At 41.5% G+C, this 25,287-nt stretch overlaps 1 protein-coding gene across 2 annotated transcripts in view; it reads right to left on the reverse strand.

Moving 5' to 3' along the window:
• Positions 1-12,691: 12,691 nt before the first annotated feature.
• Positions 12,692-25,287, reverse strand: part of si:dkey-26i13.8 (kinesin-like protein KIF19) — a 117,518-nt gene continuing 104,922 nt past the window's right edge. Inside the window, exons 17-20 of one of the 2 annotated variants that reach the window (XM_068002823.1) lie at positions 22,905-23,435; positions 20,076-20,277; positions 18,837-18,944; positions 12,692-13,340 (exon numbers count right to left, since the gene is read on the reverse strand). In XM_068002823.1, the coding sequence (XP_067858924.1) occupies positions 13,201-13,340; positions 18,837-18,944; positions 20,076-20,277; positions 22,905-23,435 (981 nt within the window). In that variant the 3' untranslated portion in view covers positions 12,692-13,200. Of the gene's footprint in view, positions 13,341-14,909; positions 15,232-18,836; positions 18,945-20,075; positions 20,278-22,904; positions 23,436-25,287 lie in introns of those variants that run through there. The other variant, XM_068002824.1, reaches the window with a different exon arrangement.

A 25,287-nucleotide genomic window follows, 5' to 3' on the forward strand; every position in this document is an offset into this window, starting at 1 on the left:
ACTCCCTCGTTCTCGCTTACCGGTTGACTATTACAGCCGTGCTCCATTCCCCAGACTACCTGTGTGCAATGCCACGGGAGATCAGCTGGAACGTTTAAATTGGTTTGCAATCTTTAAGATCATAAATCTCACTGCTGTAGTGACATTTTCCCTATGTCGATAGTTTATGTCTGTCACCAAAACGGACACATCATGAACTTTTCTTATCGGGTTTCTTCTGATTTGTACTGGTAATTGCTGACTAACAACCACTCAAACGGAAGAAACAACGTTATCCCTGCCCTATCTGAGGGTGATTGTTTTATTGTTAAACATATCCATACAGTATAAGTCAACAGAGATGTTTTTAAAACCCCAACAGGATCTATCTGGTAGTAGACATTAACAAGATGAATGAGAATCCTTCAAGAAAATATTAATGGCTGCTTGGAAACATTTATAACAATAATTACAATGCAGTAGAAGTGACAAATAAGAAATTAACTGCGATCGAAAAAATATAAAATTAAAAACACAATTAAATATTAATTATTACTACAAACAAAAGAGCACCAATTATTGTAAGTGAAGAGCGTCACTGCTGCGGTGTATAAAATTATACAATGCAATAACATAGACTGCCTAACAGAAGAACCCACAATAAATGTCCAGCTAATACAGTACTGTTACATTGTGAACAGTACTGTGGGTATTTTGATGGATGGATCTGATGGAAAGCCTGCAGACTCCTAATGCTTTCTCGGGGTAAGGACAAACAACAGCTGCTCTTCACATTTAGGCGCACTCTTCTTGATTGGGGACTATTCCCTTTTTCTGAAAAGAGGTGAGCGTGAATTAAAAGGCGACATTATATTTAAAAAATATAAAATTAAAACTGTCCCTGGGGCCCTTAGAAAGTCTATATTCATGTGTTTATGTTGTTATGTGCATGTACTGTGCAAGCACAAAAGCACTATTTTATTTCTCTGGGATGCCAGATCAACTCACTTTCTTCTTGATTCAGATTCACCTGCAAAGCAACCACTAAAATTTGCTTTAATAAATCAATTAATTGTTATATCTTGTTTTATGAAGGGTTCTTCTGTTTTCCTTTTCTAGTTCTGACCGAAGCTTTCAACTTCAAATGTTAACTATCTTATTTTTTCAGATGCTGACAGGCTTTCCAGCATTTTTCTGTTTTTTTTAATCATTTTTATTAGTTTGATAAATCCTGTTTCAGATTTAATTTAAATTACGGTTTTGTGAAAGGGAAATCGTGTTTGACAAATCTGTTAGAGTTTTTTGAGAGTGCAACTAGCAGGGTAGATAAGAGGGAACCAGTGGATGTAGTATATTTGGATTTTCAAAAGGCATTTAATAAGGTGCCACACAAGAGGTTGTTACATAAGATTAGGTCTCATGGGATTGGGAGTGATATATTAGCATGGATTGAGGATCGGTTAATGGACAGAAAACAGAGAGTAGGAATAAACGGGTCATTTTCAGGCTGGCAGGTTGTAACTAATGGGGTGCCGCAGGGTTTGGTGCTTGGGCCTCAGCTATTTACAATCTAGATGTGGAGATGCCGGTGATGGACTGGGGTTGACAATTGTAAACAATTTTACAACACCAAGTTATAGTCCAGCAATTTTATTTTAAGTTGATGGTAAGTTGAAGAAGGTAAAATAATAAAACAGTGGAAGATTATTAATCATCATGAAACTGTAAAAAATAGGCATAATTCCCGTTTAGTTAAAATTAATGTGATCTGATCCAACGAGATGGAAGAAAATTTGAATTGAGGCAGAACAAATTTGGAATTTGAGCAAATCAGCGTGAAGAAATTAAAAATATCAGCCAATTAGCAGAAAGAAATTTGCAAAGAATTTGTTATGACGAAGTGTGACAGAGGAGGTGTGTTGCTGAAGTCTAAACACAGGAAGTGTGACGGACAAGAAGAATGGTTAAATATAGAAGGTTGCATTTATATTCTACTGTATCACATCGAAAGGTCTCAAAACCCATCACAAAATGAATTACCTTTGAATTGCAATGACTGTCATGTTATTTTACAAAGTGTGGTGACTGTAAATTTGAATCTGTTTCATAATGCCAAAATCATTTGGTTTTATTTATCACTATAAATACAGAAGATTTTTTAAAGAATTTGTCAAGAAGCAGCAAATTAGGTACACTTGATGCACCAGTACATATCAGAAATGGAGGAGCTTTGAGCAACAGTTTATTTTGCAGTAATCTGCCGGATGATTAGAGAAAATCTCCGACACGATATTCTCAATTTAGGAGTGAATTAAATAACATGATATCTCCTACAGGGTGCAAAGAAAGCAATAAAAAAACCTCTGTCTATGTAAGTGTGCTCAAGGTGTACATGGGGTAAGTAACGTGCAACAGAAGGGTACACTCAGGATTATTTTGCAGAAATGCATACAAAATGTTAATGAGAGTTACATTTAAATAAAGGTTTTACTTTTTTAATTATTCAGATGAGGCCTGAGGCCCAATTTAGGATGAGCCTCGGTCCTCTGGCTTCTGGCTCACACTGTGAGTGTGCTGACCATTTTGGGCCCGAAAACAGGCCTAAAAAAACTTCTCCACCATTCATTGGTTTTCCCTCTTAAACATTTAACAGTACAGATATCACAACAGTAAGATACTCGATTTTGGTTTCACAAAATATCAAAAACAGACCTTGCTTTTTTCCAAGGGGTAAAGAATGTGTCATACAATATGTAAAGCTTGTCTGTAAAATATATTAAAACAATTGTAATTTTTAAAAGTTTTTAAAGTTTCTCTTCTTTTTCTAAAACTCCACAATCATTTCCATAAGGATCAGTGTAACACTTCTTAATGCTGTTTTCAGATCACCATCCATGCTATCCATGCTGATAGTTCCCTTTCCTTGCTGCCGTTTCGTTCCCTTCACTGTTTTCATTGCAAGCTGAGACTCACTGGCGTCACATCACAATGCTCCTTAGAGCTTTAAGGCCTTGCAGGCTCTCTGCAGGGTTTCTCGTTCACTGCTTCCTCCTCCTAAGGCAGTCCAGCAATTACTCCACTGTGTAGCCTTAAAAACTGCAGGACTCAACATAGATGCAGGAATCAAAGAAGCCCACTGTTGAAAAAAGTCTTTATAAGAGCTTCCTCAATGGCTCATTTGGTAAATGTAGTGTATAATTGAACCACATACAATTAAATTTCCCAGTTATGATCCCTGGTCAGTGCTGAGTTAACTGATATCAGATGGGGCAGTATTAGGGATTGCACCTTTGGCCCTTGTACTATGGATGGGAATGACCATCTCCAACAAGAGAGAGTCTAACCACCTCCCCATGACATTCAACGGCATTACCATCGCCGAATCCCCCACCATCAACATCCTGGGGGTCACCATTGACCAGAAACTTAATTGGACCAGCCACATAAATACTGTGGCTACAAGAGCAGGTCAGAGGCTGGGTATTCTGCGGCGAGTGACTCACCTCCTGACTCCCCAAAGCCTTTCCACCATCTACAAGGCACAAGTCAGGAGTGTGATGGAATACTCTCCACTTGCCTGGATGAGTGCAGCTCCAACAACACTCAAGAAGCTCGACACTATCCAGGACAAAGCAGCCCGCTTGATTGGCACCCAATCCACCACCCTAAACATTCACTCCCTTCACCACCGGTGCACAGTGGCTGCAGTGTGCACCATCCACAGGATGCACTGCAGCAACTTGCCAAGGCTTCTTCGACAGCACCTCCCAAACCCGCGACCTCTACCACCTAAAAGGACAAGGACAGCATACACAAGGGAACAACACCACCTGCACGTTCCCCTCCAAGTCAAACACCATCCCAACTTGGAAATATATCGCCGTTCCTTCATCGTCGCTGGGTCAAAATCCTGCAAATCCCTTCGTAACAGCACTGTGGGAGAACCTTCACCACACGGACTGCAGTGGTTCAAGAAGGCGGCTCACCACCACCTTCTCAAGGGCAATTAGGGATGGGCAATAAATGCCGGCCTCACCAGCGACGCCCACATCCCATGAACAAAAAAAAACTAAGCAGGATTCCCACTCCAGGCGATAGAGCTTCTACTTTGGGTGCAATCAGGAAATTGCACCTAAAATGTGCTTGAAATTGCGCTGGCTCGGTTACAGTTCAAGTTACCGCTAAAATTCATTTGCATAATTGCAAATGTAAAATCTTCCATGAACCAGCGCAATCCGGCAGTAATAGAATGGAATTGTTTCCTTTTTTAAACTTATATTTAAAATTCTCCAATATTTTGCACTGGTTCTGCCCATTCTGCCCAGATTGCACTGATATTACGAGCTGAAACTCTACCGCCCCCGATTTTTATTCAGTGACCCTTGCTGGAAATTACATGTGTATGAACGGTAGATGAGGACAGCTGTAATGCCTTTTAGAATTCCGGTTATTCCTTTCTTTCCCGTCACAAATTCCAGTCTCTGTTTTACAATCAGGTTTAAATTTGGTTCTTTCTACATTACAAACTTTTCTGCTGCCCGAATCGGTTTTGATAACAAACCTCGAGTAAGTATCTGAACAGGGTCACTGAGTTGTGAAAGTGTCAACCTTCCAGACTCCAAGCCTGGACATTGGCACATGTAATTCCCTTCATGGTGCAGCACTGCCTTCAAAGATTCCTGTTTTTTATGCTTAGAAATGTATGATTTTCTTTGTGACTGGAATGTAATTGCATGAAAGTAATGACTGTTTCATGCCGAGAAATAAAAAGGAAACTGTATGCTTAAAATAGAATCCAGCAAGACAGTGGCTCTCTCAGGTATCGAAAAGCCAGTTATGCTGAAATAAAATTTTCGGTACTCAGTAACTGCCATCTTCACTGTCTATATCACGATATCCTCCCCAAATGTGCAATTTTTAACTACAGTTACGGATTTCTTGCTGTCCCGTCACCTCCAGGGTCTCGGCCGCCAGGTTACCACGCCCAGCGCGTCTAGTGGGCAAATGGCGTTGACACCAATGTACCCGTTATTAGTGGTGAGGACTGTATTTTCACAGATAGGCTTCTTTAACCACAGTTATTGTGCCCACGGATTTTTTTTCAATAGCTTTGGAGTAAAACCAAAATCACAGTTAATTTTCCATCACCTTCCCTAAGCACATAAAACCAATCAGTTCCAATCAGTGTTTAGCAATTACTTTATGCCACTGCACAGATATCCATTATCCCCCCTTTCAAAAGCCCTTTCAATTTTGTTCTAATTCATCAAGTTATATGAACCATTGATTGCTGTCTACTTGAATGTTTTTTTATCTAGGTTCATCAGTTATGGATATAAAATTCAAACAAGCATTTAATGAAAATGAGAACTTGCCAAGTACAAATACATGTTTATTTTCTGTACCTTTCAGTGCAGATTATAAAGGGCTCAGGAAAAGAGGTACTGAGCTGAATTGACTGCATAAATAATGCCCTTTTAATCTTCAGACAAGATTGGTAGGATGCAATGTCAGTGGAATTAATTTAATGCAGTGATCTTATTTGAAGGTGGAAAACCAGATAGCTCTCTACCAAGATATCACTGGCACACCATCCTAACAATACTTAACGCAATATCAAACTTCCCCTTTTCTAAACTAAACATGAGGTTTTTTTGGTGAACTATTTTCTTCAACAGAGCAAAAAGAAATTACAGTTAAATAAATGTTAAATTTTAGTTTCTCAGTTTTCGCAGTGCAGGTCAATTTTAGAACTATGTTCCTGAGCTCCTGCCAATCACAAAGCTAGAACCAAGGGGTGAAGGTGAGGTAACTTTATAATATGGCCTCAATTTTAACTCCCCCTTACTGGCAGAAATCAGGTGGGGAGGGGGGAGGGGTTGGAGTGTGCAGTTAGGATGGAGTGGGGGGAATTACCTATTCCGTTACCATCCTGATCTGACCGACTGCAATTTTAATTTGCAGGCGACAGGCACCCACCCCACGCTGGCAGGGTCCTCTTTAAACATGCAGTTTGGGCTCCGATTATGTCATCCTGCCACCTGAATTCCTGTTGCTGCCTACCGGACAGGTAATAATTCCTGCCGGGTTCGGGCAGGAGTCAGAGCCTGAATATTGAAAGGAGTTAAAATCTCTCCGGGCCTTGACGTGTGAGTATTTCACTCACCCCAGCCCGACCACAAGCACCAATTCCATCCCAACTTAAAATCAAGACCAGTGTCTATATCTATTGGTCAAATTGAAGGATAAGAGTTGAAAAGGAGAATGAGTTGTCATTGTATCCTAACAGCATGAACTGCCATTAAGTCAGACAGGATCAGATGCAATGCTGAGCTCCCCAACATGACACCCCACAATGTACCTGAATCATAAACTCAGAATAGCACCCCCTACAGCAACAACATGACACTTTCATGATTCATATTCAGCTTCAATTTGCATCAAACTGACTCATATTCCTAGGAACTGGTCTAGGAGATAGGAGGCCACCTTACATTCTGTCTGGATTAGTCTCAAACCCAAGTTCAAGGAAAGAACAATACCCAATATCTTGTTCATTCTGGGACCTGGTGCCATAATCCAGGCTCTCTATGGAGATTCAATGGCGGAGCTGCTCCCTTTCTATTGCCAGTTTCCAGCAGGACAGATCCAGAGCTGTCATTTATTTCCTGCGTGCACCCACTCACCCACCACTGCATACATTACATATGTATTTGTCAGACTCTGCAGGCATAGATAATTTAATTTAAAAGACAATCTGAGCTGAGGCCATGTTGGATGACAGCTGTGATAGGCAGCACAGCCTACAGAATAGAACATGCAAATAAAATCCACCCCCAGCTTACACTGTCATACATCTGAATTGGCACAGAATGAAACCTACCCAGAATTTAATGTCATATTAAGAATTCTTCAATAAGTATATTGTACTAGAGTAGGTGGTGGTAAACTGTTAAAACAAGCTGATGCCAGTTGTAATTTTCCTCAAGCCAGACACTAACATTGAGAAAGTGACAACCACAAAGTGTTCACATTAACACAAATAAAATCACATCCATGCACAAGATTCAGAAATTCCAAATCGAACCGATTTCCAAAGTAAAGCAGCAAACAGTTTCTTGTATTATATAGTAAAACACCATTCCAGCTGAATTTATGTAAAGCAGTTCTCGAGCACACATTCTGTTGCTTATTAAATACTAATATTGCATAACATGTCTAGATAGCTTGGTGTAAATTGGAAAGCATTGGAAGTAATGCTGGGGACATTACATTTGCCCTCAGTCCTGGACCAGGGAGGAGAAAAGTCAGCCAACGTTCCCAATCCTGACTGCTATCCAGTGATTCCTACTGGAAAATTCACATGTATAGACATGGGCTGAGGGCGTGATGCTCCCATGAATATCCTGCTGACACTCATTGCCTGTGCTCACAGATGAAGAATGACTACTGGGCGAGATACTGGGTGGTTGCCGTTGCCAGTGCCCAGGGGTCAACAAAGCGGCATCTTCAGGAGACACGGGGAGAAAATATGACAGTCAACCAATTGAGCATTCGGAAAGTAAAATACTGCAGATGTTGGAAATTTGAAATCAAAAAAAGAAAATGCTGGAAACTCTCAGCAGGTCAGGCAGCATCTGTGGAGAAAGGAAAACAAGTTAGGATAACGTTTCAGCTCTACGACCCTTTGTCAGAACCGGAAGATGTTACAGATGAACAACTTATAAAAAGGAACAGCTGTGTGGGCCAGAAAGTAGAATTGAGTGGTCAGAAGTTGAGTGAGGAATCGATGGAGCAGGAGGTGGATCTAATGGAGAGATTATCAAAAAGATGGGTGTCATGGAATAGAGTGGATGGGAGACTGGAGGGAAGTTGGGGATCTTAGGGCAGGAAGAAAGGGAAAAAGCGGCAGAGAGAACTGCACAGATGGTCTTGATCTCGGAGTCAAAGATATCCGTGAATTCCTCACGTTTGATGTTTGAGATGAGGTTGGAGGCAGTTGGTCATGGGAAAAAAGAACCTGCATCATTTTTTTCTTAAGGATGATCCTGGCTAATAGGAGGATTTAGGCTCAGGAGAGCGAAACATATTAATGATCAACGTGGTCAAGCCAGGTCTGGCGATTGATGAGAAAGTCAGTTATGCACCATATACACTTGGACTGGCATCCCTTTGACCTGAGAGAGCAAAGTTGAGGACTATACCAGAGGCAGGAATGATAGACAGTAATCAAATTTTTGGGAACAAGGGCTTCGAAGACAGAAGTGAGAGAACGGCTAAGAATGTCAACAATACTAGAAGTGGTCCGAATGCATGACAATTGAAAATTTGTGAGTGAGTTGGTGAGGGAGCTGGGAGAATTTGTGAGTTTTTTCCCTGGGTGCATGGTGAGAATAGTTGGATGGAAGGAGGGTAGGGGGTATGGGTGGTAAGGGAGACAAGGAAGTGGTCAGAGATTGCTTTGTCAGTGATTAGGACCCTGAGGGCAATGAGGCCATGAGAGATGAAGTCAAGGGGATGCTTGAAGATATGGTTTGGTGAGTTTATATGAAGAGTGAGATTGAAGAAAAACAAGAGGGTGGTGACATCAGAGGAGAGGGGTTTGTGGAAGTTGAGGTGTGGGCTGAAACCATTGAGGATGAGAAGCTGCTCGGTGTGACACTGAGGGAAAAGAATGAGAGGACATCTTGGTAAGAAATTTGGCGTGGGGGTTGGGGGCGGGTAGTTAATCATGAAGATTGTAAATGAGAGGCATGAGGGGTGGAAGAACATGAGGTGTTCAAATAGGGAGACCATGTTGGGTGAGTAAGGAGAGAAGCAAGGAGATATAATGGAGGTGAGATGCAAAACCTAAAGGAGGATGAGACAGGACACTTTTTAGAATATAGGAAAATTCACCAAGCTTCCTCTATTATGAAATATAGCTCTGACATAGCATAATTTAGTGACGTTTAATCATTTTATTTTTGCAATGAGTCATACTAACAACTTCACAAATTTAGTGGTTACATTTTGGGTTGGAAATTGCTCACATCGACATGGCAACATTCGCAGCAGCTCCTGCGATTAAAATGTACAAATTTACTTACCGCAGATCTGTGGCGTAGACTTGCGTGATTTTGAAGCTTTGAAAAAAATTGCGACATCGTGCCAGCCTCTGAACAGCATGGGTTGAGGATCAGGGGAAATGTCTGTGGGAATGGAGGCCAAGCCCACAAGCAGGCAAGTAGAAATCAATAATTTAAAGTAAACTTCTGTATGTCAGTGTAAATAAAAAATTAACATATCTTATAAAAAGCCAAGCAAATGGTTTAATTTAATGGAACAGACAGAAGTTAAAAGTAAAAAAAATAAAAAATTTAAATTTAAATTTTTTTTTTAATGATCAAAAAATATTAAAATAAGACTAATATGACATTCCACATTTTTAAAATTTAATTTTTAGTTTTTTCACAGTCATTAGGAGTCATCGTGCTTTTAAAAAGTAATGTATAGCTGCTATTTTTCAGCGTACCTTTTGGTGGCATAAGTATTTTCATTCCAGCTGGGCAGATGTGTAAGTTTACGATTTTTGAATGATTTCAGTGATTGCAACGTACCATGCCCCTTTAATTCGCAACTGTCAAACCGCCAGCGAACCAATGGGGCAAGTTCACGATTTCCGGGTTTTAGTGCACATGTGGGCATTCGTGAACCTGCTTCCTGGATTCGCCGGCGGAGAGGACACGATTATGGAACAGAGTCCGGAGGTGAGCAATTTCTGGCCCATAGTCATTTTCTCAATAAACAGAATAGCAAGGAAGTGCAGGAGGAGTAAAACCACAAAGAACATTACTAACAAAATATATTGCTTAGTTATGTAAGTGTACATCTAAATGCACAAAGAGTTTAAAAATTGAATGACTGAGTCTCCCAGGATGATTTAATGCATTGTCCAGTGTGGAACTAAGACATAGAGGCCAGCAGGGTCCTACGATAAATCCTCAGTCTGTGCTGACTTAACTGATCCTAGCTGGGCAGTGATGAGTCGGTACAATTGGCAACAATGCTCCTCGAGGGGGAGGGTTCCTGCTCCTGATTTTATCCGGTGATTCATTGTGGAAACTATCCATAGGTGGGTATCAGGTGAGAACTGGATTGGGTTTGGCTGTGAGGCCCCATATGCTAAAATAGCATTCACTGTCCAAGCTCAAACATGAAGAATGACAACTTGGCTGAAGTGCCGGAGGGATGTTAGGCCTGTGGCTCCATACACCTGGTACAGCTGGGGCAGGGGGTGGGGGTGGAAATTGTAGGGGGGCGGGGGAAAGAAACACTGTTTAAATAATAAATACTGGTTTTCTATTTCACATTAAGAGTTGGTTAGATCAGGAACCTCTTTTCATCGGGCCTTTTAGTTTTACAGTTATATGTGGCACCCCATTCACCACCTTAAACATTCACTCCCTTCACCACCGGCGCACTGTGGCTGCAGTGTGCACCATCCACAGGATGCACTGCAGCAACTCGCCAAGGCTTCTTCGACAGCACCTCCCAAACCCCCGACCTCCACCACCTAGAAGGACAGTGGTAGCAGGCACTGCCCCAGGGACTATCTCCACTCTTCTCTTGATGGCTCCTGGGTGTAACGGCGGCACAGGTGGAAGGCAGGGGAAGCAGGGAAAGCTCGCCAGCTGCTGTCTCCTTGCCATGACTTACACGTGGCAGGTGGGAAAGGGGAGGCTCGAGGCGTTCCCAGCAGTGGGGAGAGGAAAATAGAGGTCAGGGTGGGAGCAGTAGGCCTCGCTGCCTGTTTTCCACCATCATCCTGCCCAATTTAGGGTGGGATAATGGAGGGAAAACCAGGCCTAAACCTTCACTTCAAACACAGGCCTTCAATTTTTATCTTAGTACTCAGATTCATTTGTTTTTTAGTCTGCTTCCAGTGCCTAATTTAAAATCGCTTTATTAAAGGAATAATCAAGAAAAATTGTTCAATAAGGATAGTTCATTAACTAGTTAATGAGTTAGAGAACTGGTATCTGAAATACAGCAGGGGTCTCCCATCCTCCAGCCTTAACTTTGGTGGGAGACTCGTGGAATCCCCAGAGAAACAGTATAAAGAACTGCTTTCAGTCATTTATGTGTTTCTTCAAGGGGCCTACGGGTCTCCCGCTGAAGTTATGATGGAAGATTGGGAAAATATCAACTGAATTTCAATGCCTTGGTCTTCTAACTAGGCCAGGCTTTGAATTGAATTGTAGTCTCAGTTAACATTACAGTGCGATTTTTCCCAGAGTGGAAGTTTCACCAGTCATGACACATTATCTCAGCGGGGCCGGGTGGGGCGAGGCAGTCTGGCTCGACTAAACTGTCCTTAATAATGAGTTGAAAAGGACTAGCATGAATGGCACCTTTGGATCATCCTTTCTCAAGGACAAAGGATGGTTATTGGAGCTAGGGTGTGGAATGAAGTTTGTGTGTACACTGCTATTATTGTAAGACTATCTATAAGGGAGGTGGGTGGCACAGGTCATGTACCGAAGCTCTGATCACGGAGTAGTAGTACGCAGGTTCATCCCATGATTTTCCATGTGACAGAATTCCCAAAATCACCCAGGACACATTGGGAAGGACCAGGCAGAAATAGGTTTTTCTTCCAGGGGAACAAAAATCAAACAAGTTCACCCATAAAAGAAAGACTTGTATTTATATAGCGCCTTTCACAACCTCAGGACGTTCCAAAGTGCTTTACAGCCAATGAAGTACTTTTACTGTTGTAACGTAGAAAACGCAGCAGCCAATTTGCACACAGCAAGGTCCAATAAACAGCAATGAGATAATGACCAAATAATCTGAGGTTTTTTAAGTGATGTTGATTGTGAGGGATAAATATTGGCCAGGACACCAGGGAGAACTCTCCTGCTCTTCTCCAAAATAATGCTATGGGATCTTTTACGTCCACCAGAGAGGGCAGACGGGATCGTGGTTTAACGTCTCATCCGAAGCACTTCATTATGGTTGCTTTAGTGAAACATGGGCAGAAACCTGGCAAAAGTTTCTGAGAGACATGATAAGGTGCTATTTTAATGCAAGTCTTTCTTTAACAATCACCTGCCACCCTTTAGAAAAACAATGATGTATTATGATGCTTCTAATTGGTATTGCTTATAAATGCTCTATAATACTCATTGGTTTGGAAAAATAAAGAGAGAACATGTAAGAGATTCTACACTCAAATGGCAATCTCCTACATTGAAGTTTGGTCTGTTAAAAAAAACTTCATTTTTTAATGTATGCTATCTACATAATTCTAAATCAGTTTATCATCCAGTAGCAAGACTGTGCATTGCTAAATCAGAGAAATATGTGAAAGATAGAACTCTTTACAGTGGTTCTCTGAAATGCATTGCCTGCCTCTGTGCTTAGAATGATTCTGGGAAGTTTGAATGCTGTCATCACACAGTTTTTCACACCTGTCCATCATTAAGTGTAACTTACACTGAAGTATAATTCACATGTTGATTTTGCACAGCCGCATACATTGAATGGTAGGGAATGCACCTCACACAATCCATCATGTATTTCCAGTAAATAGCGTGAAGCTCTCCATTTACCTATCTGATATAATACAAGATAAGAAATACTAAAACTTATATTATGAGGTGTAATAAAAAAAATGCTGCAGATAGTTTTATACAGATCTTTAATTATGTAATTGTACATTTGTGATATTAAGAAATTTACAAACTATTTTGTAAGTAGTCATATGATACAAACATGTGGATTCCGAAAGCTGCCAATCGCATTCCTTACTCAAAGGGCTACAAACTTGATTCTGTTCTTCTTGTATCAACGTTCTGTTGATCACCAGCTCTCAAAGGAATTGCACCTCTATTGGTATAGAGTCTACATTCGTTCCTTGTCTAATCCACACCTGTAGAATGTATATAAGTCCATAGGTTGCATCCTTTTTACCGGTCCAGCTCACTTAGTTGCAGCGATGTTGCCTGAATTCATTTGCATTATGTATTATATAGTACAATAACCATTTACTTTATGTATCTCTGTTTTTTTGCAAGAAAAGGAAAAATGTATCAAATATTCATTCCTTTGGAGTTCGGTGGTATGGCTGGGTGACAACATGATCCTGGGTAACATTCTTCTTAGGTTTATTCTTAATCCTTTTGTCTTATCTCACAAATCAGCCAATTTCCTTGTCCGTATGCTTCCTACTTGTGATCATTTCTTGCATCTGCCCTCTCCTTTGATGTATGGGTTCACTCCAGTCACTCTGTGGGTCCTGAAACCCAAATTGCTTCCCTTTTTGAAGTTTCCAGGATGTGCTAGTAACTGCTGTGTGTTGGCACCATCACTTGGGCCTGTATCAGTGGTAAGAAAAGATGGAACTGATTCATATACACTTGCTTTTATCTGCACAATACCTGAAAAGCTGAAGTTATACCTCAGGATTAGCCCCTAAGAATGGGTTTATTTTTAAGTGTATGAAATATTTAATACACGGCATGTTTTTTAAAAATATGCCGTGGATATTTTTTTTTCAACTCACCACCGTATGGCTGACCTACTAATCAGGCCACCATCATTTCAGTTTCCTGATGTGAGTTTGTGATATTTTGATGCTAAAGCCTCAGCATCACCCAACATGCTGCTCACTGAAAGCAATGGGCAGCAGGGTACTGTACGCTAAGGCAAACATGATGCTTCTGTGCCTAGTCTTGGAAGCACAAAGAAGATGGCTCCATGATTGAGAGGCCGCCACTTCCTGGTGAGTTATGAAAAGATTTTAGGAATAGTAGAAATCCCTCTTGGGCACCAGCACAAAACGGGTGGTATGGCATAACCACTGGCTATGTGTCCTGCCTGATGTTCAGTTCCAATGGGATGACGTATAATGGGAGGCCGATGCGATACCACCTGTTTTGCGTGGGCACCCAGGACAGATTTCTACCCCTATATTTTTTTTTGTAGTAATTACTGAACTACAGTGTCAAATACTCGAGAATTAGGCTATTTTAGGGTCTCACCCTTCAATCTTTTTAAAGTTTTTCCAATTGTGAACACTAGAGCCACTTTCATTTATAACTGCTTTATTTTTTATTAATTCTGCTTAGCCCTTTGCAACTGCAGTTATGCACCAATATTTTAAAACAGATTATTTTCTGGTTTTCTCAGGGACTGTAGAAGACTGAGAAATGGTCTGCAGCTCTGTACTCTTCCGTTCTTTTATTTTACAAGTTATTTTGCAAGTTATTCATAAAGTGATACATCAATCCCCAAAATGAAGGCAGACGGGCAACCTGTGCCAATGCTGCCCCATAGCTGGGTGCTTGCATGGATGTAGGAGTGGTACAGGTTGGCTTTTCCTCCATCATTTTTTTTATTTCACCTCTCTCTCTCTTTCCAGAATGTGCACTGCCTCTACTCAACCCCTACCTCATAAGACCTAGCAGGGAACTCACTCTCATACCAACATCTCTTGCCCACATTTTAGTGCACTAAGGCATTGCACCACCTGATCACCTACTCTGCGTCTCTGCTGCATTTTCATATACTGGGTAGAATTTTCCTCATTTGACCAGACAAGGCTTTTACGGAGTTGCTTTGACAAATTCAATTTCTGGATAGATTACATAGTTTACCATTTATATATTCACATCAGATTTTAGTAAATACTAGATACTTTGTTACAATAGCAATTTATTTTACCTTATCAATGTACTAAGTTAATGACTATTAAATGATTAATTTTATGAATGGAATTCCAATGAAAACAAATCACAAAATAAAACTTTAAGGAAATATTAACACAGAATGGACGTACCAAGGGAATCAGCCCTGAAAGAGTTAATAAGACTTTTATTCCCTCTGCATTTGGGTTTCCGCAGCTACCACCCACTACCCCTAGGCTCATTTCCCCTTTTTAGCCGGAATGTTGACATGAGCTAGGCAGTGGATTTCTTCACATTGATGCCACTCTATTAACAAACAAGAGGAGGTGCAGCTCTAGAAAGTAGAACTGATCCTGCCAGTTTTCTCCCAGTCACAGACAAACCGCCGTGCTGTAACGAAGGGTTGTGCCCAAAGTCTTATCTGGGAACAGGAGAAAGATGTTGACTTGTGGTGGGTTTCGAGTTCTGCCTGGAAGTCCAGTGCTTCATCGCAGCAGCTGCTGCGCCACCTCGGCCAAGCAATTACAAAATCAAATTGTTCAAGTGTTAACATGACAAGTGTGCAGGAGCAGACAGGCCACTGTGAAAATAAACAAATCGAATCAGAACTTATGGAGCCAAAACATTCAAGTCATGAATTTTGTTTTTATTTTAGAAGGTGTGACACTTACAGTCATCGAGACTGAATAATTTATTTCCATTTAACCTACAGTTACCCTCTGCTACATTGATCCAAAGTCTACTGGAATTCAGATAATAAAAATGAATACAATAACAGCCAAGGCCCATCAATAACACTCCAGCCATTTCGTGGTCTTTCATTTTCTGCATTGGCTCCCTTGCTTTACGTTTAATCTGATCAATATTTCACATTTAAATCTGCTGTAATCTAAACATTAATCTAACTTTTTGGGGTCATAAAAGATTAATGGCTGTCAGTTGCCATTTAGCTGCTAAAAAGGTTATTCAGTGCCTGTGTCTCGCTAAGATCTCATTAACTACAGGAAGGAAATTGCAGCACTCCTTCATGTAGGAAGCAGCTTGAGAACATATGGCTAGGACAATATTTATGAGTAAATCCTGATACACTTCTGTAGATGGCATATAAAAAAGGCCAAATTGCAACTCATAATTCAGCCTAATTAAAGAATCAGCAACCAAAATTGAATTAAAATTAGGAATAAAATGCATTTTCCTTTGGAGACCAGCTAACTATCCATTAAATTTGATGGCCGCCACACATATGCGATAACACCAAAAGTGAGCCCTTTCAGTCATCTAGTTCCCAAGATGCATGTGAAGACCTTAATGATTATGATAATCTTCGAAATGGCAACGCAGCTTGACCAGAGCGCCAACATTGATTTCATCTGTAGTGAGAAGACACTGATGGAGGGCACCTCATCACAGGGAAAGAAAAAACAATGACGAAGAACCAAAGGTGACACGAGGAAAACCTTTTTTACGCAGTGAGTGGTCAGGATCTGGAATGCACTCCCGGGGCAGGGGTGGGGGAGGCAGATTCAATCGTGGCTTTCAAAAGGGAACTGGATAAGTACTTGAAAGGAAAAATTTGCAGGGCTACGGGGATAGGGCGGGGGAGTGGGACTAGCTGGATTTCTCTTGCATACACGCACTTAATGGGCCGAATGGCCTCCTTCCATGCTGTAACCTTCCTATAATTCTATGACAACTGACACATGGGCTTGACGGTCACAATGTAGATGACAGGCACAAGAAATATTATAAAGATTTCTCATGAATTTTGTGCTTCTCAAGGAGAGGCAGGACAATGCTGGGGAACAGAAATTAAAGGCCCAATTTTAACCCAGAATGGGAATTGGGCAGGCAACAGCCAAGGCAAGCGCCAAACCCCCCTAACCTCAGCAACATGAGGCCTGGGCAATTTTAACTCCCAGGACTCATTTGCATGGCCCCGGTAAGTTAACTGCCCAAAACTAGTGGTCAGCAGCAGCTGGCTGGTAGGTGGGAGTAGAATGTCAGGCAGAAGGAGGCTGGCTGGGACTGAAGGAACAGTCCCTGGCACTCAAAGAGAGTATGAACATAGAGAGGATGTTTTCACTTGTGGGAGAGTCCAAAACTAGGAGTCATAAATATAAGATAGTCACTAATAAATCCAATAAGGAATTCAGGAGAAAAGTCTTTCCCGAGAGTGGTTAGAATGTGGAACTCGCTCCCACAAGGAGTGGTTGAGGCGAATAGCATGGATGTATTTAAGGGGAAACTGGATAAGTATATGAGGGAGAAAGGAACAGAAGGATATACTGATTGGGTCAGATGAAGTAGGGAGGAAGGAAGCTTGTGTGGAGCATAAACAACAGCATAGATCAGTTGGGCCGAATGGCCTGTTTCTGTGCTGTAAATTCTATGTAATTCTACCAGATGAGTCTGTTGAAGGAAGTCCTACCTCTGCCACAGTGCATAATTTCAGTTACCTAGGCAATCAGAGCCACAGCATCGAATCATGTCTTCGCTGGTACATGGGTTCAACAATGCATTGAAACATTTGAGAAGGACAAAATAAACAAGTCAGAGTTAAAAAGGGACAGCCTAATCCCTGAAGTACACTGATGGAAGCTGAGCACCTACAGTATGTACGGCCAGCTCAGTGGTATTTGTATGTTTACATTTTACAGGTATGTTTGGAATTGGGGCACTAGCAGTAAATCTGCTTGATGCTGGTTTGAGGAGAATTCTATCAATTATTCCTTCATTTCAGAACAGTTCCCAACTGCGTTTCTATTTCCCACATCATCAGTTTTTCTATTGTCTCTCTTGAGTGAGACCGTAGCATTAGTACCAAATTGTGGCTAATTTTACATTGAGTACTTGTATCCTTTGGCAATGTGGCTGACATCAATCAGAGCAGTTGCAGATAGGAACGGCAGGATATCAAAGGATCCATTTATTCCTATCATCTTTCCTGAATTGGAATTGAGAAGTGAAAGATCATCACTGAGTTCCCATTTAAAACTATTTGTCAGCAGAGAAACATGTTCCTCCAGAGGCTCACAGTATCTAGATTTTGGGTAAAGTCTCCAAATGTCAGATCTGATTCCAAAGATTGTTTTAGATAAAGTTGTAACCATGGAATGCAAATTGCAGGAGAACTTATATCTATCGCTTTACAGTAACTTTTATATCTTTTTTTCCCTTGAGTTTGTTGTATGAAGCTGTTTACTGTCCATAATTAATCAACAATTTGAGTAAGAAGCCTGTTTAATGGGACTGGAGGTTGAATGGATGAGGACACTACCCTTTCACTCTGGAACACCGTTGGAATCCATTGTGCACCTCTGGATGAAAGTCTCTTCTTTGCTGCTTAAGGCCAGGGATATCCTCAGAGCTGTTCCTGCTCCGCTGCGGTAACTTCACTGGAAGTGTGCCGGGAACTCATGTGAATGGGAATTCTGCTGCACTTTTGGCAAAGTTACGGCAGTGGAACGGGAGCAGCTCCAAGGAAATTCCTGGCCTAAAAGTCTAATCTGAAATGGGTTTGGGCAATTTCAATCCAATTCCTAGTAATGTGGGCCTAAGAAACTTCAACTAATTTAGTACTAATTGGTACTAAACTGGCAATTTCAGTAAGGCCATTATTGCAGTATGGAAAAGGAAATGTCACACTGTGCTGCAGAGGGTTTTTTTTATTAATTCATGGGATGTGGGCGTCGCTGGTGAGGCCAGCATTATTGCCCATCCCTAATTGCCCTTGAGAAGGTGGTGGTGAGCCGCCTTCTTGAACCGCTGCAGTGCTGTTGGGTGCTCTTCTGAAGTTGTCACTAAAGGACTTTGTTATGGTAGAGTATAGGGAGCTTCACTCTGCAACTGGGTGTTCAACATCTAACTTGGGGAAGCCGACTTGAAATAGGGGAAGTGTTCCCCAGCAGAGACCCCTTGTCTTGGTGAGCAGAAAAATTCACCAGTGGTAGCTGTAGAAGACTCAGTCAGACCGGTGTGTGACGGGGACTGGTGTACACGAAGCTGTCTGCTATAGGAGGGTCTGGGTTTGGACCGATGTGCCTTAATATAAAATGTTTCATTCACAATGGATAATGAGTACTTAAAACAGGTTTCACCTCAATAAACTATGGTTCAATGAGAACAAGTAGTTCTGTGCTTTCGATATTCTACACCTGTTGTTGTGTAGAAACATGAATATCTGACCTCTGACTCGCTTGTGCAAGATCAGCCCCTTGTTCCCCTCTGCGTTTCTCTGGTAAATGGTACTTGGCGTGGTATTACCCACTCCTATCTTCTGTAACTGGCTCTCACCTGTGAATCAGCAAAGATCATTAGTAGATTGTCTTCAACTTTATACATTAAAAAGTTATCTATATTAACATTTATATTTTCTTTATTTAATCCATTGCTTTGTAGAGAGAGTTAGATTGCAGTCCCTCTGTTTTAGATTACTCCCTGCTTCCTCCAGGGACTATGCCTGCTCCTCAGATGGGAGGGCGGGGAAGTCTGGGTCTCTGTTGCTGTCACTTGTGATCAGCCTTTTGTTGGTAGGACTTGTCTGTACACGTTTGGTTCTTCCCGAGATGAAGTGCTCTGCTGCCATAATGAAGAATGAGGAAAATGTTTGCAATAAGAAGGGAAAGCCATGAATGTCCATTAAAGTTGGGATTTCAACTCTCAGATGTTTAGCTGGTAGTTCAGTTCTCTATGTTAGAGCTATTGGGCCTCCTCACAACACATGTTTTGCACACAGAGGCTGAGAAATGGGGGCTGGAAGCAAAGGAGCGCAGGGAAGGCGAGTACTATAAAAAAATACTTAGTAAGTATTATTCTTCCTTTCCCAACCATTTTTCTCTCCTCTCCTCGACTGAAGTACTGACTCGCTGAGGTACAGTTCCACAGGCACCTTCCAGCACCTTGTTCAAACCTTCAGGGAGTGTCGGCAGGCTATTCACCTGCAAAGGACATCTCAGCTGAGCTAGATTCTGTCCTTGGTGAACATGAACACATTCGCAGGGGTCTCGCAACAGAGATTAGGAGCTGTAACCCTAGCCAATTTTCCAATGCAACCCAAGGGTGCTGAGGTTTAGATCAGTTAACTTGGCACAAATTAGGGATCACATCTGGAACCAGGTTACCTATTCATTGACTTGGCCATCAGAGGACTCAGGGTTTTTTTTAAACTTGTCAAAATATTTTAACATTTAAGAATTTTTTTTTTTACACAGTATTTAGAATGATAATCAGAAAATGATTTAAAAGAAACCTGGAACCATTGTGTTTTTAATCCATGTTTTATAATCCTGAGATCCCTGATTTGAGCCTCTGGGCTTCCTGAACTGTTAAACTGTTTGGACTTTTGAGAGGCCCAGGAGAATGGCATTGTCCATCTTAAAATGGAGGTGGAGGATGGGAGATAGAATTAAACGAAATGATGATCACCTGAATGATAGTTGAGTGGGAATTTGATTTTTGTTGCAGTAGGCACGTTGCTATGTGAAAGATTGACAATGGTTGCAGGGACAACCTTTGGCTGCAGATTGAGATTGGAATTCTGGAAAAGACGTGGAGCAACAGAAAACCTGTGGTCAGAAATACTCTTGAGATTGTGAGGCCGTGAGGGGTTTGTTCTGAGCTTAGGAAGCTGCGGAAGAAAAGAAACAGATTTTTAGATGCAAATGATATACTGACCATAAGGACATGAATTAAAGAAAAACAATGGAACTGTGAGAATGAAGACCATGGGGCTGAAGTTGGACATGGGTGGGAACGCAAAACAAGCGGAATTGCACCAGTTGACTGTTATACCCTCTGCTCGGTATTCAGTCCCATTGACTTCAATGAAATTGAATATCAGGCGTGTGGTGTAATGGTCGGCAAATGCAATTCTGGCAGATGTTCAATTTCACCCCTGAGTCCACCAGCAAACTACAGTTAAAGATCACCCAGAACTCATTCATTAAGTTTGGACAAGGAGCTCTTCTAAGTCATATAATTTGTGGTGTACAGAAGCCAGACAATGAATGAGCAAAATCCAGGGGAAATCATCATCTCGTTGCACTTAAAAGAAGGGTTTTAAAAAGTTGGTACTGATTATAATGAGGGTTGGACCACATCAATTTGGCTCAATTGGTTACACTCTTGCCTCAGGGTCAGAAGGTTTGGGTTTCAAGCCTCACAGCAAGAGTTGAACGCATAATCTAACACTTCAGTGTGGTACTGAAGGAACTGTAGAGGTGCTGTCCTTTGGATGAGATTTGAATTGAGGGTCCATCTGTCTCTTTGGTTGGATGTTAAATATCCCATGATACTATTCAAAGAAGAGGAGGGAGTTACTAACAGATAAAGATACAAGAACAAAGCTAGGAAAAAACCATTTCATCCATTAAGCCCAATCTGTTCAGACATGGTGCAGCTATATAAACTATCACTCCATACCACTTAGTCACGTAATCACCTGGGAGAGACAAGAAATCAGAGAAAAATCTAAGGCTAATAGGAAAAGCTCTGGGAAGTTCCTCTCCCACTCTGTAAGGCAACTTATGCAGCTTCCTTTAGAAGGGCCGCAGGCAATCGATACTCACTGCACACTTCGGTGATCTGGTGCAGAGGGCAATGACTTTCTGTGAAAAGAGATATTTCCTAATATCTAACCTAACTCTTTACATACGGATTTCATATGCATGCCCCCTAGTTCTCTCATCCCTATCGATCTCAATTAGCTTGTCCAACTGAACAGAATCGGTTCTGACAGCATGTTCACAGCTGAGTGTTTTCAACATTTTCTGTTCTTGTTTCAGAATTCCAGCAACTGCAGATTTTTGTTTGAACAGAATTTAATCTTTTCATCATTTTGAAAAACTTATTCATATCTCCTCTAAGCCTTCATTTCTCTAATGAATATAATTCCAACTCATTTAGCCTGTCCTGAAAACTAAGAGCCTGAAGACTGGGTATCATTTTGATCATCCTCCTCTGTACATTCTCCAGAACCTGGCTATCCTCTGTCATGCATGAGGATCAAAGCTGAACATAATACTCCAAGTGCAACAGTACCAAAGTCTTGTATAGACTAAGTATAGTATTCAGCATTTTATAATGTACTGTCATAAGGATACCTAAAACTCTATTTGCCTTCCCAATGGCCTCGTCACATTGCTTGAATGATTTATCAACAATGACCCCAAGCACCTCTCCGACGTTTATTGCATTGTATACACACGCCTGGAGTTTCCCTCACACAAATGTCTAATACAGCACTTGTGCACACAGAAGGCATCTGCTACATACAGTTCATTCCCCTAACTTATCTAAATCAGCCTGTAATCTATTTAATTGTTCTAAATTCCAAACTCCTGTGCACATTTTTGTACCATCTGGAAACTTGTGAATGGTTCCATTTATGTCCTTATCAGAAATTATTGATGAAGTAATGACGAACATCAATAGTCCCAGTACAGAGCCCTGGGGGGACTCCACTCATGAGCTGGCCCCATGTGGATCTATTCCCACTGCATTGCTACCAATTTTCTATTCTCCAAAATATATATCCACCAATCCCACATGAGGAAATCTTTCCCAATAGGTGTCTATACAGCACCTTATTAGAGGCTTACTGGACATGCAAGAGTGTAACATCTACTGCACTGCCTCTATTCACAAACTTGGTCAACACCTCAACGAACTCAATCAGGTTAGTGAGGCCTGAAGCCATATTGGGATGCTCTAATGAATGCCAACCTCTTCAGGTGATCACAAATCACATCCCTTAATGCCTTCCAGCCTTCAAACTAACAGACCTTTAATTGCCAGGGTCCACTTTCTTCTCTTTAAATATTGGGACCACATGAGCCTCTTGCTCAAGTCTATTGGAAATAGTCCAGACCTAAAGAGTTATTAAATATATCAGCAAATGGCATTTTTCACTTCCATCAATACTCTGAGTTGTCTTGGCAAACATTCTTTCCTCATCCAGTACCATCCAAAAGAAAACAAATGACCTGGTCATTCATCTCATTGCTGTTTGTGGCACATTACTGGTGCAGAATACAGATTACTCAGCTAACAAGGTAATTCATTGCATGAAATGCTTTGACATGTTTTGATAAAGTGTTATATAAATACAAGTAATATTATATTTGCATTTCTTTGAGGGGGAATTTGGTTTCTTCTGAATCTTTTTGAAGTTTCATTTACAGTAACACAGTCACCACGTTCAGGGCAAATGCTAACAAAGCTTTAATAAGTATTTCTGATATCTACCAGTCTTACCCCCTGGGAATTTACTTCAAATGATCTGGACCGTTTCTTCCTTGCTTTTCTTTCATCTGAATCTTCCCTTCGTTCTACGTTTCTCAACCCTTTAATTTTGGTGCAAGACTCACGTGGGGTGGGGGGAGGGGGGCTGCTGGATTCTTGGTTGTTCCTAAAGGCTTTCATTCCCATCTCAGTTGAGAGGTTATCAACATTGACTACAGATTTCACTTCAATGTTTAAAGTGTTTTTCTTTGAATCTACTCGACCCTGATTCTCCTTCTCAGTTTCCTCAACTGAATGAATGGACAAAATGTTCCTTTCTTTTTCTCTCATGGGTACTAATGCAGAGTCCACCACATTTGCTCGTGAACGACGCTTTGCTGCTATGACGGAGATGCTCTTTGTGCCCGTCACAATCTCTTGCAGGCTCCCTGGGCTCTGCTGCTTGTTCGTACTGTAGAATTCCAATTTGCTGCTGCCTGCTTCAGATGGTGTGTTGGACTGCCGACTCCTGCTCCGTTGCTTTAGGCTGATCAGACTCTGTTTCTGTCAAGGAGAAACAAACAAAACACAGAGCATGAAAGATAATATTCACTCAGAAGTGGCATTTTTACTCACATTGGACTAAAAGAAATGTCACTCGATAAACTGTGAAAGCAGAAGCAAGAGGCTCCTACCTCCAGGCACTCTCAACTGCTTATAGCCAATGAACATGATTATATTAATACTTAAAGGTTTCCTGCATCAATTACATAAGCATTCTGTATTAGTGATAGCTCCGGATTAAGCAAGACACTGCCGATTGCAAACCATACCCTAATTTATTGAACTAGCTTGTGTAGGCAGAGTTATCTTGTCCATAGCTTATACAATGGAAACTGAGGGGCAGAATCTACAGGAGGATTTGTCTGTATGCATGCAACACAAAATATATGTTGCATAACTGATAAAATAATAATGCTCTAGTAAACCACACATAATAAAACCTTAGCATATGTTGTTACCTTGTGACTTTCAGGAGAAAACATGATATTGTCCTACTATTAATTCACTCCTGCAATGCTGAGAATGATTGTTTCAAAATCAAATAGCCCCAAGGTTGAATCTCAGGATTGCCTGTAATCCATATTAGACAGTCCACAGGATTGATGTTTTGGCAAGACTCAAGCAAACTGCTAGCAGGAGCACTCGATTATGGTACAGAGGAAAAGCATGGCCCAGATTTTCTCCTCCCATAGTATCAGGTCGCATCTTTGGTGCTGGTCCCAATGCTGGACGATTTTCCTGGCTTTGAGGTTATTTGCCTAATTTTGGTGTGCTCCCCGGCCTTCACCGTAACGTTCACCTGGAGTTGGGGCAGAGACCTATTACTGTGCAGTGTTAGAACCATAGAAAAGATACAGCACAGAAGGGGGCCATTCGGCCCATCGTGTCTGCGCCGGCTCGAAGAACAACCAGGTGCCCATTCTAATCCCACCTTCCAGCACTCGGTCCGTAGCCCTGCAGCTTACAACACTTTAGGTGCCGGTCCAGGTACTTTTTAAAAGAGTTGAGGGTCCCTGCCTCTACCACCAATTCGGGCAGCGAATTCCATACACCCACCACCCTCTGGGTAAAAAAGTTTTTCCTCATGTCCCCTCTAATCCTTCCGCCAATCAGCTTAAATCTATGTCCTCTAGTTCTTGAACTCTCCGCTAGGGGAAACAGGTACTTCCTGTCTACTCTATCTTGGCCCCTCATAATTTTGTACAACTCAATCAAATCTCCCCTCAGCCTCCTCTGCTCCAAGGAAAACAATCCCAGCCTATCCAATCTCTCCTCGTAGTTGCAATTTTCAAGCCCTGGCCACATTCTTGTAAATCTTCTCTGCACTCTCTCCAGAGCAATTACGTCCTTCCTGTAATGTGGTGACCAGAACTGCGCACAATACTCCAGCTGTGGCCTTACCAGCGTTTTATACAGTTCCATCATTACATCCCTGCTTTTGTATTCTATACCTCGGCTAATAACGGAGAGCATTCCGTATGCCTTCTTCACAACCTTATCTACCTGTACGCCACCTTCAGGGACCTGTGCACATGCACTCCAAGGTCTCTCACTTCCTCTACCCCTCTCAATATATTCCCGTTTACTGCGTATTCCCTTTTACTGTTTGCCCTCCCGAAGTACATTACCTCACACTTCTCTGGGTTGAACTCCATTTGCCACTTTTCCACCCACTCCACCAACCCACTGATATCTTCTCGGAGTCTACAGCTATCCTCTTCACTATCAACTACACGGCCAATTTTTGTGTCATCTGCAAATCATACCCCCCACATTCAAGTCCAAATCATTAATATATACCACAAACAGCAAGGGACCCAACACTGAGCCCTGTGGCACACCACTGGAAACG

The sequence above is a fragment of the Heptranchias perlo genome, chromosome 22 (assembly GCF_035084215.1).
Source record: "Heptranchias perlo isolate sHepPer1 chromosome 22, sHepPer1.hap1, whole genome shotgun sequence".
NCBI lineage: Eukaryota > Metazoa > Chordata > Chondrichthyes > Hexanchiformes > Hexanchidae > Heptranchias > Heptranchias perlo.